Source organism: Ahaetulla prasina, chromosome 4, assembly GCF_028640845.1.
Source record: "Ahaetulla prasina isolate Xishuangbanna chromosome 4, ASM2864084v1, whole genome shotgun sequence".
Taxonomy (NCBI): Eukaryota; Metazoa; Chordata; class Lepidosauria; order Squamata; family Colubridae; genus Ahaetulla; species Ahaetulla prasina.
This window is the reverse complement of record NC_080542.1, coordinates 67612290-67630979: the sequence shown is the minus strand read 5'-3', so window position 1 is coordinate 67630979 and position 18690 is coordinate 67612290. Positions and strand designations below refer to the sequence as shown.

At 40.2% G+C, this 18690-nt stretch overlaps 1 protein-coding gene across 8 annotated transcripts in view; it reads right to left on the bottom strand.

The window, feature by feature from the left end:
* Nucleotides 1–18690, bottom strand: part of GLI3 (GLI family zinc finger 3) — a 619928-nt gene that overhangs the window by 290488 nt on the left and 310750 nt on the right. For all 8 annotated transcript variants that reach the window (XM_058180026.1, XM_058180027.1, XM_058180031.1 and 5 more), the window contains one exon: nt 17421–17622. In XM_058180026.1, the coding sequence (XP_058036009.1) occupies nt 17421–17622 (202 nt within the window). The remainder of the gene's footprint in view (nt 1–17420; nt 17623–18690) is intronic.

Here is an 18690-nt window from a genome sequence, read left to right as displayed (position 1 = left end):
ACACGGAAGTAGCCCAAAACATATTACATACAAGAAATCAAGTAAATTGGCCAGCTGGATATCAGAAGCTACAACAGAGACTGTAGAAGAAAGGAGGAAAGCAAAAGCCTGGTGACAGAGAAGAAATGTGTAGATTAAATGCAAAATTCCAGAGAGAGGCAAGAAAAGACAAGGAAAAGTACTAGGCTGAGCAATGTAAGAAACTGGAGAAAGTAGCAATGAGGAATCATACAAGAGAGTATTTCATTTATGTGAAGGCCAGAAATCACTTTTTGGCAAGAAAGACTATGGTCACAGGGCACGATGGGCAGGAATTGCATGACCAACAAGCAATTAGAGAAAGATGGGGGGAATAAGCAGAACAATTTTACAAAAATGAAAAACATAAATGGAAAATCTGATCTACTAGAACTGGAAGCAGATATTCTGGAGGAGAAAGCAGTGTAGACATTTAATCAGTTGCCTAACTACAAATCCCCAGAAGTTGATGGAATTCCTGCAGAATTGCTGAGACCACTGCCAACAAAAATACTGATAGCGTTTTGCCAAAGTGTATGACAGTCTGGTCAGTGGCCAAAAGAATGGAAAAGATCAATATTTATCCCAATACCAAAGGAAGGTGATACAAAAAACTGTTACAACCATTGAATCATAGCCTTGATACCATACATGAATAAAACAATTTCCATACATGAAAAAAACAAAGGAATGCCAAAAGGACGTTTATATGCGCTTCATTGACTAAGCAGAAGCCTTCAACTGTGTTGACCATGACAAGCTCTGGAACTGCCTCAAAGAACTGGGAATATCACCACAACACATCCAGCTCATCCAATCATTGTACTCTGAAGTAAGAATGGAACATGGAGACACAAACTGATTCTGAATTGAAAAAGGCATTCGGCAAGGTTGCATTCTGTCACTTATACTGTTCAACATGTACACAGAGATAGATGCATATTTAGAGGAATCTAATGGTAGGAATACCAACAATTTCCTATATGCACAGTGATGGGATACAGCCAGTTCGCACCACTTCGGGAGAACCGGTTGTTAACTTTCTGAGCAGTTTGGCAAATGGATTGTTGGAAGAAATCATTAGGGCAGAGAACCGGTTGTTAAATTACTTGAATCCCACCACTGTATATGCATATGATTCAACATTGCTGCAGAAAGCAGGGAGGACCTGCAGTGGTTAATCTGAATTATCTGAATAATGAATAATCTGAAAGTGAAAAATTTGGAGTGCATCTTAACATCAAGAAAACAAAAATAATGACAACTGAGAAGAACACACAGTTTGAAGTGCAGATTGACAATGAGACCTTCGAAACTGTAAAGGAATTCATCTTCCTGGCCTTTAAAATAAACCAAAATGGTGACTGCAGCCCTGAGATCAAAAGGCATATAGTCACTTGGAAGAACTGCAATGTTTGGCATGAATAACATATGGAAGAGTAAAGACATCAGACTCACAACCAAATGCAGATTAGTTAATGCAATAATTTTTCCAATTGCTACTTATGGTTGCAAAACTTGGGCTCTGAAAAAGGCAGATAAGAGAAGGATGGATGTCTTTGAATTGTGGTGCTAGAAACAATTATTATGCATCCCATGGATTGCAAAATAATAAAGAAGTCCTAGGCCAAACTTTACAGTATGCAGCAATGATTAGGACATCAGAGCACAACATGGAATAACTGAGTTGCAGTTGCAGTCCTAATCAACCATGAAATTTTCTGAATGACTTCTCCATGCTTTTGTCTGACTATGTTGCTGAGATTTAGGATGACACAGTTTCATAAACATAAGTGTTCCTCAAACCATTTTAAGAATAGTCTTATTTTAGTATAATTTAATATTCCTTAAGTTACTCAGAACAATTTCTTATTTTCATCTTACCTAACTAGATCCAATCAGGTGAACGAAAGAAGGAAAAATAGTCCTATATAATTTTATTAATGAGAAGTTTTCTTTGAAATAGATTAATTCACACACACAAACACCTAAACACACATGTACATGTGCATGTACAGGGTTTGATATTGTATTTTAATAGCTCAGAGAGTAGTTACACTTATTCTGTCCTATGGCTATTGCAAGCATGATGAATGGCTTGTGCACTGAAGAATAAATTGAACAAACTGGCAAAGAGCTCACTGAACATGAAATCAGCTATTAGAAGAAAGCTTGTGAACAAATTCTGAAGCTGATATGCATCTTTTGATTAACATCCTATCAATCATCCATAGAGGCTACCTTAGCTAAGTTGTACTGTAATCATTCATGGTTGCTGAGAGAGCACAAGCAAATACTGTGGGGTTGCAATTGCTGAATATTATTACCAATTTCTCTCTGCCTCTTGCAGTGAACAATTATTGCGTTGGAAACATTTTTGTCTCTTTACTTAGAAAATACAATGTTAAACTGAAGGAGATTCTCTTAAAACCTGCAAGATCATTTCAGCTTTTCTTAAACGGGTAACTTTAAAACAGAAAGGTTTCCAAGAATAATAGTAATAATAGTAACTTAACTTAGTAGTAATAGTAATATTACTATTAATAGTAACTTAATCATACTGAAAGGCTCATTTTAAAAATTAAATGGTGAAAACTATGGTAAAAATCTAAACTTTTAAAATTAAAGTGTAGTTAGCTTTTTTACATAATTCAGAGTAGCATTTTCTGTTAATCTGTTTAACTACATCAATGACTCCAGGGGGTGACTTTAAATCTACCATGATTATAGTGTATGTTGGTTTTCCCACATATGTGTATATGTAATACAAAACGTATAGTTATTACATTTTTTAAAAAGTACAATCACAGCTTTAATTTTCAAGTTAAGCTATACTATCATATGATTATTCTTTTTTGAGGAGCTTTAATTTCAGAATATTCAATTTTATATGATATACCCCAGTTAATTTTTGCCATAGAATGTTTTTAGGCCTGAGCAAGGTCTAAGAAATATTGTAATTAAGTGATTACCAGTATTAGCATGCAGAATACTTTAATAAACATTTATTGCTATTTGAAAAGGACGTGGGCACTTTACTGCAATATTTTGACACTAAGACTCATTGATCACTAATTTCAAAGGAGAGAAAGATTAATCCATCAGTCTCTCTACCAAGAAGGCACTGATAGAAATTCTTTAGGTGACATTCTGAATGATCTGAGCTTTCCATCTTTGCAAACAAATGAGTGATATGGCAAGCATAGTGTTCAAAACACATTTAACCAATTGATTTTCTCTCCTGTCCTAATAAGATCTATAGAGCTATGAATGAGTGAACCACAAGCCAAGATTAAAAACTGCTTCATAAGAGAACATAACATAGCAACATTATCAATAAGGTTATTGTAAAACATCATATCATCCATTATTTTTCTTCAGTTAAAGGTCATTATTGTAATAAATATTGTAACTAAACAATATGGCTTTTCTTATTGTTTTCTTAAATTTTGGTCAGGCAAGTTTTGCATATTTTTATAAAATGATTAACATTTTTTTATTTTAGGACATACTGTTTTATATGTTATCAATGAGCTTTCAATTCAAAAAGACAAAAATTAAAAAAATTAAAATGAAATAGGTTAAAGAACCTGAATTTTACCTAAATTATCTGTTGAACTCTTCATAAAAATGGCTTCTGCAACACACTGTAGTTAAGTATAGTTAAATATTCAATTAGATCAGCAGGATGTCCTTTTGGAAAGCACCAGAAATCACCACTCCCATTTTTCTCCCTTAAAGAAACCTGTATAACTTCACATGTTGGTAACTGTTGTTCTTCACTCCTTCCCATTTGTTTCGAGTTGACATATATTCAATAATTTGTTTTATATTTTTAAAGATTTGTTTTCATTTTAATTAATTAAAATAAGCAAGTAACTTACTGGCTGACAAAAAGGGCAATAAATTAGGACTATGAAAATGATTTTTCCAGTTTTGAGTCATGGAAAATATTGCAAGTATGCTAAAATACAATGGGATTACAGTTTTACTCAAACTGTCTAGGAGTAGGCCCCACTGAAAACAGAATACTAACTGGAAAAAAATATGCAGATAATCAAACTTTGCAGCATACATTATACCATGCTCATAAGCTTTATTTGTATATGGAAGAGAACTCAAAAAATCAACTAAATCAGGGGTGTCAGTTATCTAAATCAGGCCTAAAGGCCAGATCCAGTCTGCAATGTGGTTAGATCTGGACCACAGAGCCACCCTGGAAACAACGAAGGAGTGGCTCGCGGCGCCTGGGCCTGGCACAGGCTGACCAGGTGCTAACCTACCACCCGGTGTCAGCCATCTGGGTCAGAAAGCCTTAGATCCTCAGGAACGCCCTGGAGCCAGCGAAGGGCCATCCCCCCCCCCCGGTGCATGGACAGGAGGCAGTCAGCATGTATGGGCATAGTGCCCCTGTGGACTGTCTTCTCCCACAGGCTGACTGTATTCTAAGCACTTCCCTTTTACCCAGGATGCCAGCACCTGCATGTTCACTGCCTGCTTTACGTGCACTGGGGGTGAGGCCAAGGTGGATGGGCAGTCCCTTGTTCGCTCCAGGACATCCCCACGGGTCAGATCTAAGGCCGGGTGCAGGAACCAATGCTGTCCGTGACCCGAGTGTGCAGGCCTTACTATTTGAGTGCAGGAATAAAGCCTTCAACCCATGTCCAGCCCGCTGGAATTCACTGCGCTGAGAGAGAAATGAGACCCCATTGTCCTGTGGACCCTGCCTGCATGCAAATGGGGTATCTGCATGCAAATGGGGCACCTGGAAATGGAGCTCTCTTTGAGGGCAATCCCACTGCTGCACCTCTCTTTTCTTCAGCTCATATGCAGCTAGGGCCCCCAAGCTGCTGGCGGCGGGAGCCACCTGAGCAGCCATGTTCCCCCTCCCCCAATCTGATCTATTCGCCACCTGACTGGCTAGCTGGAACAAAGCCTCACCACTCTCCTCCTCCTCCTCTCCACTCAAGCATCAGCGAGCTCTGCGGGACAACAGGGTCTCTCATTTCTCCCCTGGCGTGGTGAGCTCTGGCAGACGGAACTGCGGTCCCTTCTCATTCAGTTGAAAGATTTGTTCCTGCCCTCAACGGTAAGGCCGCTGTGGAATCAGAATTGGCTGGGTGCACAAACCAACAGTGTCTGTGGCCTGGTTGCACTGCTCACTTGCATGCATTGGCCACACCCACCACAGCCATGTCCACTCTGGCCACACCTGCCCAAGGTCAACCACAACTCTAAAATCGAGTTTGACACCCCTGATCTAAATATTAGTAACATATCCTAATATGCGTAAAAAAAGTAAATGAAAATTATAAACATGTTTGCATTCTTTTTTCTTTATTTTAGCTACAAATTGAAAAACATAATTTATTCTGTATCCCCATGCTACTGTAAAGTATCAATAAAGGTAAATTAAAATGTCTTCCATTTTCATAAGGTTTTGTTTACTTATACTTCCTTCAAATGCAATGATAAATCTCTGACTAACTCCTACAAAACAAAATTTGAATTCTATTACTTATCTCTTACTGGTAAATAAAACACAAAGAGAATCATTAGTTTTTAAGAACTAATGATGCACAAATGAAAAAAGAGACATCATAAATAGCAGTGTAATTAATCTGACATGTTATTATGGCATTACTAAAAGTTTTTCAGGAACAAAGAAACCTGATACCTGATTCCTTTTTTGTGACTATATTGACTGGTCAGTCTTTATGTTTTATTATATTTTATTTCTTTATTTATAGCCTAAAAGATCAAATTTAAAGATTTTAAATGATATTTTGCATATACAATGTAAGAAAATCATGAGAACCAAAAGAAATCACACAAATCAATTGTATGCTATCCTGCTCCACCAGGCTCTAGAACAGGGGTGTCCAAACTTGGCCCCTTGAAGAGTGGTGGACTTCAACTCCCAGAATTCCCCAGCCAGCATGAACTATAAATATGAGCAAGTTGCTGGCTGGGGAATTCTGGGAGTTGAAGTCCACCACTCTTCAAGGGGCCAAGTTTGGACATCCCTGCTCTAGAACAATGTTTCTTAAATTTGGCAGTTTTAAAATGTCTGGCCTTCAACATATTGTCTGGGGGGTTATGGAAATTGAAATCCACATATTTTAAAGTTACCAAGTTCCGAAAAACAAAACAAAACCACTGCTCTAGAACATTTCTCAGGTTGACTCAGCCTTCTATCCTTCCCAGGTGGATAAAATGAAGACCCAGATTGTTGGGGCAATATGCTGATTCTGTAAACCACATAGAGAGGGCTGTAAAGCACTGTAAAGCAGTATATAAGTCTAAGTGCTATTGCTAAATGCTATTTCTTAAGCCAGTTTGCAGAGTTTAAAATTTTGCCTGTATTGACCCCATAAAGTCTCTCATCAAAATAACATTTTAGGAATGGCAAAATCCAATTTTTTAAGAGCTCAAGTCTTTCTTTAACATCAACTCAGCATCTAAATAATTAAGTAGAGCCGTTAAGTTAAGTTTGGCACACATATTTGGGAGAATTTTCCCAGCTAGGTATTTCTTGAGCTATTTAGTATAGCAATTTAGTGTTCCTTTAGACCAGGGGTCTCCAACCTTGATCACTTTAAGACTTGTGAACTTCAACTCCCAGAATTCCTTACCCAGCAAAGCTGGCTGAAGAACTTTGAGAGTTGAAGTCCACAAGTCTTAAAGTGGCCAAGGTTGGAGACATCTGCTTTAGACTAGATCATCTATTTTAAAGCTGAGTTGAACACATTTCTGAAAGAATACAAGAGCTGTTTTAAGAAAGAGAACCAGCACCACTTGGAAAAGAGCAGTGGTCAGAAAGCTAATTTTAATTAAGAAAGAGCTGCTCTGACATCTTTGGAACTTCTTGTCCCAAAGAAGTTCGTTGCAGATACTGTCAAGAGAAGGTTTATTGTGGCTGTTCTTTTTACTGTAATACATTGTATGTAGGGGGCGGGGAGGGAGTGTGACACCACTTTGCCTACACCTTTGTTATTTTGCTGGTTGCTGGTCATCATTGTCACTTGCTGGTAGCAAAGCCATTTTCTCCAGAGCTTCCTGATTAATGAAACAATAAATGTTAGGGCAAGGGTTCTGTCTGTTTCCTCTACTAGCCCTTTCTAGTCAACGATTCCTCCGCTATGCTGCCAGGCAAGCTATTTGTTAGCAAGAGAGCTGTTACTTTTCTGGTTGACGGACAGAAAATGGTCATATGCATTTTATCACCTGAGAGTAAACTCCCAAATGTAATTCATATAATTTATATTATATATTGATATTAATATAGTCAATTTATATTATGCATTAGTTATATCCAGATATTTTTTAGATGCAGACATATATGCTTTCTGCAAACCTCTAAATTCTATAATAATATTTGAGACAAATGAAAGATTATACAAATTCTATCAACCCAAGAGTTGCTCTGGTCTTTAGGTTTTGGTCACATGCCATCTGAAGAAACTTCTGGATATCACAAAAGAGTGCTGATAGACTGCATTAAGGCTGCTTTCATTAGTACAGAAGACTCCGGAATGGCTAATATGTCTAATTGTGTAATATGTTAGTACTTTTATTGTTGTTTTTTTTCACTTTTAGAAAGGTATTATATATATGCTTGCATGATTCTTCAAAACTAACTTAAAAGGAAGTTTTGAATTTAATATATCTTGTTCAGATCATGGAAATCCAATTCAAATATGTATAATAATGCATAAGATTGTTTATAGGAAATGATCTTCCAGCACAATCTTTCCTAATATAAAAATAATCAGGAACTATAAATGAATGGTTTTACGGAAAGTGTGTCCTTTGACTTCTCTCTCTTGGCCCCTGTTAATCCCTTTTCAACTTGTTTAACATCAAGAAGAAAAATGAAACTAACCTGATATTAAGACTTCATTAATTTCATGTTTATGCTCAGGTAGCCTGCTCATAATGTTCTCAAATAAAGAATAGAAATGGTCAGGTATCAGAGGAAAAATCAAAGGTATGCTATTTGTTAACGAGAGAGGTTACTTTTCTGGTTGATGGGCAGAAAATGGTCATATGCATTCTATCACCTGAGAGAAAATTCCGAAATGTAGTTATATTCATATAATTTATATTATATATTAATATAGTCATATAATTTATATTATATATTAGCTATATCCAGAGATCTTTTTAGATGCAAACATATATGCTTTCTGCAAACCTCTTAATTCTATAATAATATTTGAGATGAATGAAAGATTGTACAAATTCTATACAAAGGAATGCTTGAAAGAAACTTCAGCCAAAACCTACTGCCAATTTTGGTCATGCATTGGATTTCTAGAAAGAAAGTATTTGTATGAATCTATGCATTTTCCCTTCCAAAGGCAAAATGATATTAAAAGAAATTTGTGGCAGGATCCTTAGATACAGCATAAGCCAGGCTTTTTTCCAGATTCACAACTGAGACCATTAGGATATAAATCAGATAACTGAAAAAGTGGTCCAAAATTGTTAAGTCTTTTCTTTCCAACATATATTCTTTGCTCTGCATTTATTGATACATTTTGAATTCTTTGGTTTTTAAATGTGTAATTGCCCATTCTATCAACAACTAAAAGCAACAGAAATTTTAATAAGGAAATAATTTAATTTAATAATGTAAATAATTTAATAATAAAGTAACTACTACAACAGAAAACTAAAAGCAACTACAATTGTCTAGTTATCTAATAAAAGAGATATGAAACAGATAACATCATCAAGTAAATTTACAGCATGCTTAATGAAGTTCTCATTGAAATGAGGTGGAATGGACAAGATCCTAACCTTAAAAAATTCAATAGTACAGTGACTAAATCAAAGTGCCCCCCAGCATAGCTGAAATTCCTTTGAGATGTATATTAACAGGATGCAGCACATACATGTTTTAAATAAAAGAAATATATATAGAGAGAAATGATTCCCATCTATATTCCCATTAAGGTAGTGTGTCTCAATCTTAGCAACTTTAAGATGTGTGGACTTGAACTCCAAGAATTCCCTACCCAACAGCTGGGGAATTCTGGGAGTTGAAATCCACACATCTTAAAGTTGTCAAATTAAAAAACAATGCAGTAAGTTTTGAGTACTTATTTGTGTATATTACCTATCAAACTTGTGCAAAAAATAAAATGTTGAGATATACAATTTTAAGTTATCCAAAAATAATAATATATTTATGTACCATGAAATTACAAACTCATGACTTGTAATATGTCCTGCATAAACTTGTCTCTGCTTTACTGAAGCAAGCAGAGTCACTTTAGTAGTGCTATGGCACAGATGGAGCAGCAGCTTCAGACAAAGCAAGCAGGCAGTCCTTTCCCAAGTTTGTAGTTATAGCTAAGTGGCTATGGATCAGGGTCAGCTAGAGCCCTGCTGGACAGGAGTCCAAACCAGTGGTGAAATCCTACCGGTTCGCATCTGTTTGGGAGAACTGGTAGTAAAAAAAAAAAAAGCTACTGGTTGGTCCAGTGGTGAAATCTAAATTTTTTTCGTACCAGCTCTGGTAGCGTGGCTTGGTGGTGGTGGTGGTCATGTGACTGGGTGGGCGTGGGTATGTAGTCATATAACTGGGGTGTCAAAAGACAGAAAGTCATTTTAACAATGTCCTGCTGGAGTAGAGGGTTGGACTAGAAGACCTCCAGGTCCCTTCCAGTCCTGGATTGCTATGCTCTTTCAAAGTATCCTCTGAAGCTGCGTCTAGAACACACTCAAAACCATAGAAATGGTGGTAGACTTTAGGAGAAACCCTTCCATATTTCCACCTCTCACAATACTAGACAACACAGTATCAACAGTAGAAACCTTCAAATTTCTAGGTTCTACCATATTGCAAGATCTAAAATGGACATCTAACATCAAAAATGTCATCAAAAAAGGACAACAAAGAATATTCTTTCTGCGCCAACTCAGAAAATTCAAACTGCCTAAGGAGCTGCTGATACAGTTCTACAGAGGAATTACTGAGTCTGTCATCTGTGCAGCGTACGCAGCCATGCCTCTGCCTGGCAACTAGGAAACACTGCCTATTGGCTGCAACGCTGGGGTTTTAGCCGGCGGGAGAATTGAGCAGCCACCATTGGCTGATAGTTTGACAGCCGCTTATATAAATAGTTGCTGTGACAGGAAGGTTCCGTTCTTCTTTAATTAGCATTGCCTTGCTTGCCAAACGTTGTTAATTGCCTGTTAGCCTTCTAAATAAAGAGTTGTTGTTACCTTCAAGCCTCCATCCCTTTCGTTAATTCCTCAAATTAATCTGCACCTTTATAACTGTCTGGTTTGGTTCTGCAACCCAACAAGACAGACACAGACTTCAGAAGATAATTAGAACTGCAGAAAAAATAATTGCTACCAACCTGCCTTCCATTGAGGACCTGTATACTGCAGGAATCAAAAAGAGGATTGTGAAAATATTTACAGATCCATCACATCCTGGACATAAACTGTTTCAATTCCTACCCTCAAAATGACGCTATAGAGCACTACACAGTAGAACAACTAGACACAATAACAAGTTTTTTCCCCCGAACGCCATCACTCTGCTAAACAAATAATTCCCTCAACACTGCCAAACTGTTTACCAAATCTGCACTATTAATCTTCTCATCATTCCCATCTCCTTCCACTTATACCAGTAACTTTGTTGCTTGCATCCTTATGATTTATACTGATATTGACTGCTTCTGACTGCTTATTTGTAGCCTATGACTATCATTAAGTGTTGTAAGTGTTGTACCTTGATGAAGTATCTTTTCTTTTATGTACGCTGAAGCATATGCACCAAGACAAATTCCTTGTGTGTCCAATCACATTTCGCCAATAAAAAATTCTATTCTATTCTATTCTAGTGCCAGGTTTGTGGTCATTCCTTTTCTCCTTTTTCCCTCCCTCCCTCCCTCATTCTTTCTTTCTCTCTCTCCCCCCCACCTTCCTTCCTTCCTTTCTCAGCATCCCCCCACCTCCTGTTTTTGGCCTAGCAGGCCTCAGGGAAGCCTCCTGGGAGCAAAAATGGATCCCCAAAAGGTAAAAAAAAAATGCTTTAAAAAGTAAAAAGAAAAATTCCAAGGGTGGCACGGCACAGCTGATTGTCACAGCTAATTGTCGGAACTTTTTCTTTTACTTTTTAAATCATTTTTTTACTAGCGATTCGGGCGAACCAGTAGCATTTTCACTACCGGTTTGGGAGAACCACCTCAAACCAGTAGCATTTCATCCCTGGGTTGGTTGGAACAGGTATTTCTAATGATCAGCTTTGTTGTGCGAAATCCTGCTTTCTAGCAACTCTAAACAGCATGGCAAAGCTGTTCCCCCACTCTGTTCTATTTACCTTGTTTTCCACACAAAGTGCATGTTTGATGCACAGCGTGAATTTGGCACATGCTGTGCATGTGCACGTGGCATGTGTTTGGTGCGCCATGCACGCAATGTGTTTTTGGTGCACACTGTACATGCACATGGAGGCATGCAGCAAACTGGTGGAAAACCGCAGAGGATTTCATCACTGGCCCAGACCCTCTTGAGTACAAAGAAGTGCCCTTTCCTCCTCTAAAAACAGTTGAATTTTTTTCATCCCGCCAAAACAGGTTAAGTTAATAACTGCCGAATTTTGGACCATACAAGGTTCATATTCATTTTAACTTTATAATTTTTCAAAAAATATTAATAACATTTAAATAAGTTCAGACTACATACAGACAAAAGGAAGGAATGGGGGAGGGGTAACAGAAGGGGTTATCTAAATCAGAGGTGCCCAAGCCCTGGTCTGCAGACTGATACCAGTCCGTAACCCACTGGGAATCGAACTGCACAAATGACAGGTTCATTTTGTGCAAGCGGCAAAAGTACCAGCGAAAGCATCCCCTCCCCCCTCCTGCTAGTCTGCTGAGTCAGAAAGTTGAGGATCACTTATTTAAAATGCTTCTTTGGGGGAAGGGGTTTTCCCCGCCGCCTTGAAAGAGGCGGTGGTGAGACCTCTCCTTAAGAAGCCTTCCCTGGACCCAGCTATTTTGGAAAATTATCGTCCAGTCTCCAACCTTCGCTTTGTGGCGAAGGTTGTAGAGAGTGTGGTTGCATGGCAGCTTCCCCGGCACCTGGAGGAAGCTGTCTATCTAGACCCGTTCCAGTCCGGCTTCCGACCCGGTTACAGCACGGAGACGGCTTTGGTCGCGTTGGTGGATGACCTCTGGAGGGCCAGGGACAGGGGTTGCTCCTCTGCCTTGGTCCTATTAGATCTCTCAGCGGCTTTTGATACCATCGACCATGGTATCCTGCTGCGTCGGCTGGAGGGATTGGGAGTGGGAGGCACCGTTTATCGGTGGTTCTCCTCCTATCTCTCCGACCGGTCGCAGACGGTGTTGACAGGGGAGCAGAGGTCGTCCGCGAGGCGCCTCACTTGTGGGGTGCCTCAGGGGTCGATTCTCTCGCCTACCCTGTTCAACATCTATATGAAGCCACTGGGCGAGGTCATCAGTGGTTTCGGGGTGAGTTATCATCTGTACGCTGATGACACTCAGCTGTACCTTTCCACCCCGGACCACCCCAACGAAGCGGTCGAAGTGCTGTCCCGGTGCCTGGAAGCTGTACGGGTCTGGATGGGGAGAAACAGACTCAGGCTCAATCCCTCCAAGACGGAGTGGCTGTGGATGCCGGCACCCCGGTACAGTCAGCTGCAACCACTGCTGTCTGTTGGGGGCGAGTCACTGGCCCCAACAGAGAGAGTACGCAACTTGGGCGTTCTCCTGGATGGACGGCTGTCCTTTGATGAACATCTGGCGGCCGTCTCCAGGAGGGCCTTCTACCAAGTTCGCTTGATTTGCCAGTTGCGTCCCTTCCTTGACCGGGATGCCTTATTCACAGTCACCCACGCTCTGGTTACGTCTCGGTTGGATTACTGCAATGCTCTCTACATGGGTCTGCCCTTGAGGTGCACCCGGAGGCTGCAGTTATTATTATTATTATTATTATTATTATTATTATTTTATTATTTATTGAATTTTTATACCGCCCTTCTCCCGAAGGACTCAGGTACAGCCGGAGATAAAATACAAAATATGTACAATTAAAACAAATTAAAACATATCAAAATTACAAAAACGGCTAATAATTAAAATTAAATTTAAAATATTTAAAAATATTAATAAAACCCCAATTTAAAATCAAACTATTATGCCAGTCCCACTTGAATAAATAAGTATGTTTTTAGCTCACAACAGAAGGTCCGAAGATCAGGCACTTGACGTAGGCCAGGGGGGAGTTCATTCCAGAGCGTCGATGCTCCCACAGAGAAGGCCCTACCCCTGGGGGCCGCCAGCCGACACTGAGGAGACCCTCTCTATGAGAGCGTACGGGTCGGTGGGAGGCATAGGGTAACAGCAGGCGGTCTCGTAAGTACCCGGGTCCTAAGCCATGGAGCGCTTTAAAGGTGGTAACCAAAATCTTGAAGCGCACCCGAAAGACCACAGGAAGCCAGTGCAGACTACGGAGCAGTGGTGTTACGTGGGAGCCATGAGCGGCTCCCATTACTACTCACGCAGCCGCATTCTGGATTAACTGCAGCCTCCAGGTACACCTCAAGGGCAGCCCCATGTAGAGAGCATTGCAGTAATCCAACCGAGACTTAACCAGAGCGTGAGTGATTGTGCATAAGGCATCCCGGTCAAGGAAGGGACGCAACTGGCGGACCAAGCGGACTTGGTAAAAGGCCCTCCTGGAGACGGCCGCCAGATGTTCATCAAAGGACAGCCGTCCATCCGGGAGGACGCCCAAGTTGCGAACCATCTCCTTTGGGGCCACTAACTCGCCCCCAACAATCAGCTGCGGATGCAGCTGACTGTACCGGGGTGCCGGCATCCACAGCCACTCCGTCTTGGAGGGATTGAGCTTGAGTCTGTTTCTCCCCATCCAGACCCGTACAGCTTCCAGGCACCGGGACAGCACTTCGACCGCTTCGTTGGGGTGGTCCGGGGTGGAAAAGTACAGCTGAGTATCATCAGCGTACAGATGATAACTCACCCCGAAACCACTGATGACCTCACCCAGTGGCTTCATATAGATGTTGAACAGGGTAGGCGAGAGAATCGACCCCTGAGGCACCCCACAAGTGAGGCGCCTCGCGGACGACCTCTGCCCCCCCTGTCAACACCATCTGCGACCGGTCGGAGAGATAGGAGGAGAACCACCGATAAACGGTGCCTCCCACTCCCAATCCCTCCAACCGGCGCAGCAAGATACCATGGTCGATGGTATCAAAAGCCGCTGAGAGATCTAATAGGACCAAGGCAGAGGAACAACCCCTGTCCCTGGCCCTCCAGAGGTCATCCACCAACGCGACCAAAGCTGTCTCCGTGCTGTAACCGGGTCGGAAGCCGGACTGGAACGGGTCTAGATAGACAGCTTCCTCCAGGTGCCGGGGGAGCTGCCACGCAACCACACTCTCTACAACCTTCGCCACAAAGCGAAGGTTGAGACTGGACGGTAGTTTCCCAAAATAGCTGGGTCCAGGGAAGGCTTCTTCAGGAGAGGTCTCACCACCGCCTCTTTCAAGGCGGCGGGGAAAACCCCTTCAACCAAAGAAGCGTTTATAATCCCCTGGAGCCAGCCTCGTGTCACTTCCTGAACAGCCAGCACTAGCCAGGAAGGACACGGGTCCAGTAAACATGTAGTTGCATGCAACCTCCCCAGCAACCTGTCCACGTCCTCGAGAGCCACAGAATCAAACTCATCCCAAATAACCTCAACAAGACGTGTCTCCGCCATCTCGGTTGGATCATCGCAATCTTGGTCCAAGCTATCCCGAAGCTGAACGATTTTATCGTATAGATAACCGTTAAACTTCTCAGCCCGCCCCTGTAGGGGGTCATCCCGTCCCTCCTGATGAAGGAGGGAACGGGTCACCGGAAACAGGGCGGCCAGGCGGTTATCTGCCGATGCAATGCGGGTGGAAACGTAGGAACGTTTCGCCTCCCTCATTGCCACTAGGTAGGTCTTAGTAAAAGACCTCACTAGTGTCTGATCAGCCTCGGAACGGCTGGACCTCCAGGTACTCTCTAGGCGTCTTCTCCGGCGTTTCATCTCTCTTAGCTCCTTGGAAATCCAGGGAGCCAATTGAGATCTACGCCGGGTCAGAGGCCGCAAAGGCACGACACGGTCCAAAGCCCCAGCCGCGGCCTGTTCCCAAGCCGCAACCAGTTCTTCAGTCGTGCCGTGGGCAAGACCCTCAGGGAACGGCCCAAGCTCCGTCAGGAACTTCTCCGGGTCCATCAGGCGCCTGGGACGGAACCAACATGTTGGCTCCGTCTCCCTGCGGTGGTGAGTCCAGAATGCGGCTGCGCAAGTAGTAACGGGAGCCGCTCGTGGCTCCCACGTAACATCACTGCTCCGTAGTCTGCGTAGTCTGCGTAGTCTGCACTGGCTTCCTGTGGTCTTTCAGGTGCGCTTCAAGATTTTGGTTACCACCTTTAAAGCGCTCCATGGCTTAGGACCCGGGTACTTACGAGACCGCCTGCTGTTACCCTATGCCTCCCACCGACCTGTACGCTCTCACAGAGAGGGTCTCCTCAGGGTGCCATCCGCCAAACAGTGTCGGCTGGCGACCCCCAGGAGTAGGACCTTCTCTGTGAGAGCATCAACGCTCTGGAATGAACTTCCCCCTGGCCTACGTCAAGTACCTGATCTTCGGACCTTCCGTCGTGAGCTAAAAACACACTTATTTATTCAAGCGGGACTGGCATAATAGTTTTGATTTTAAATTGGGGTTTTATTAATATTTTTAAATTTTAAATTTTAAATTTTAAATTATCCGCCTTTGTAATTTGCTATGTTTTTAATTGTTGGTTTTAATTGTATATATCTTGTTTTTTATCTTTGGCTGTACACCGCCCTGAGTCCTTTGGGAGAAGGGCGGTATAAAAATTTGATAAATAAATAAATAAAAATAAATAAATGATTTCTGTATAATGTCTTTCTTTCTTTCTTTCTTTCTTTCTTTCTTTCTTTCTTTCCTTCCTTTCTTTCTTTCCTTCCTTCTTCCTTCCTCTTTCTTTCTTTCTTTTTCTTTCTTTCAAAAATTCATTTCAATATCAAATTCCTTCCCCCATTGAAACAATTTTGAATTCTTACAAAATATAGATTGCAGTTCTCAGTGACTATATTATATTATAATTTTATATTATATAATTTGTAAGCACATATGCATAGATCCAGTTTGGTTTAGCTGCTAAAGCATCGGACTATAAAATTGGAGTCCCATCTATGGTAAAAGAAAAAAAATAACTGAATAGCCTTGTGACAAATTTCAGCCGTGGGAAGGAGGATAAATGGCAAACTGTTTCTGAAATCTTGCCAAGAAAACTGCCAGTTGTCAGGAACGAAAAATAAGCTCACATACACACAAACACATATATAGAGAGATACAAACAAACACACACACACACACAAACACAAACACACACACACACACCCTGCCTTCATTCAAGAGCTTCAAGATCCTTCTCCTTCTCAGCTTTCTTGTCTTTTGAGATGAACAAAAGTAATAGTAACTGTATTACTTTATATAGTAGAGACTTGTATACTCTACTGTATAGAGGCAATCAGACACAAACCATTAATCAGGCCTCTTCTTTCTGCCCAAGTTAGAACCTTTTATCAATAGGGTTACTTCTCCATCAACATCACCAAAAAAGTATTGTAATGAAATTGATCTTTTCATATAACTATCAGTGTTAGCTTTCACAGACATTTTTCCAGTAGCTCAAAAACATTCAGCTGTACCGTTAGTCATTAGCAACAGTCAAACCTGGTCAAATAAATAAAGAATAATTGAGACATTGCAAAATAATGAACTAAATTTCTTTTTAAAACGCATAGATTATGGAACATGATTCCACTGGATGATATAGTAATTTAAATGGTTTTAAAAGAAAAAAAACCTCAATTGGATTAAATTGTATCACATATAACCAATCTGTCCCAGAATAGTAGTCATCACGAAAGAATTACAAAAGAAAATCAAAGGTTTTAGGAAATTATTTTCTCATAAAAGGTCCTATCCTTCCCAGGATTCTGAAAAACATACTTATTTTGAAGTATCCTTTCAAAATCTTCATGCATTTTAGAATATCCCTCCTTTGAATATGTTGTATTCCTTGTATCTCATCCTAAAACTGTGCCTAATAGATTCATTTAAATGGTTTTGATTGCTCAGGATCTTTTATTTTTGGTGTTTATACTATACTACAAAAAGGATATTTAAATGATACAGTATCCTTTGGGAGGGGATTAATTTCTTGATCCCAGATACAGTTGCTTGAAATAAAAGTTGTACAAAAAGTTGTTCATAAAATGATTTATGAAGTCTTGCAAGATATGTATATATCAGGATTTACCTTATTGCACTTGCAGATAAATGCCCGTAAGACCCACTAGCTGAAGAACTGCTACGGGAATTGTTCAGAATTGTCACCAAGGAGTTTGGAGATGTGCGGATCACGGTCTGAAGGTCAAAACTATGATCAGACAGCGGCGATAAGGACAATGTTCGTTTTCGACTTGGTCTTGTTGGAAGCCTGGGACTTGAAAACCTAGTGCCTGTTATATATAAAAAAAACCCACATTTATTTATCAGAGCACCAATCTTCTTTTATTATTGCTACTGGCAGTGGATATAAAGAGTTGTGACACTAGTACATGCTTTTGACAAGTCCACTCTTTTCACTTATGATCTACTAGTAACGACTGAAAAAAATTAAGAAAAAACATTTATCTTTCCATTGCTTACCTCAAGGGAGCTCTCTTGGTTAATGTGCAAGCAAAATGATAAATTGCTAAACAAAGGGAAAAGACTTTTATATGTTATCTTTCACATTTCCAGTGATTTATGAATCTGATAGCTGCTTGGACTTTATTAATTCACTAGAAGCTTAGATGTGGTTCAAATCTAAGCTACCAGTTAATTCAAAACCTTTTCTAAAAATTGCTAAAAAGGTTTCTAACATATATTCAACCAACATAAGGAAAATCAAGATGCACGTTTTGTTCATGAATAAAATAAAAATTCTTCCAAAATATTTATATGTATTTATATTTCATATTTTCTCCTGGAGGCTTAGAATGAAATAAAACTTAAAGCTTCCTAACAATTCTGCTGGATTTAAACCAGTACCCTAAATATTATTTTAAGATGGCATACAGTAGTGGCCAAAATTGTGGAAATCTTTTGGGAAAAATGTATTTTTGAGGTTTGATAGCTTTTTTTGGAGTACCATAAAATTATATATCAATGGAAAGACAATTTAATCAAGAATTTAATGCAACAAAATTTATTCAATTATTTGTATTCTATGAAAAGTTATAGCCAAATAACCAGAAAAAGGAAGCAAAACTTGTTTAGGTTGATATCGGGTGGCTTTCCTTCATCTGATTGTAGCCAAGAGCATGAGTATTTAGAGAGCCAATAAGGTATCATCTTATTTTGACAATGAGCCAATCAGATCACAGTAGGATTCAGTTATTGATGTCATGTATTGAAGCTGAGAGGAGGACATTTATCAGTGTTATGTGACCGCTATCAAGTTGGATTTTTTGTGTCCTTTCATTTAGTGAGCTTGTAAAAAATGTAATAAAATTAAAGTAATAGTGCAAAGAGTTGACTGACTC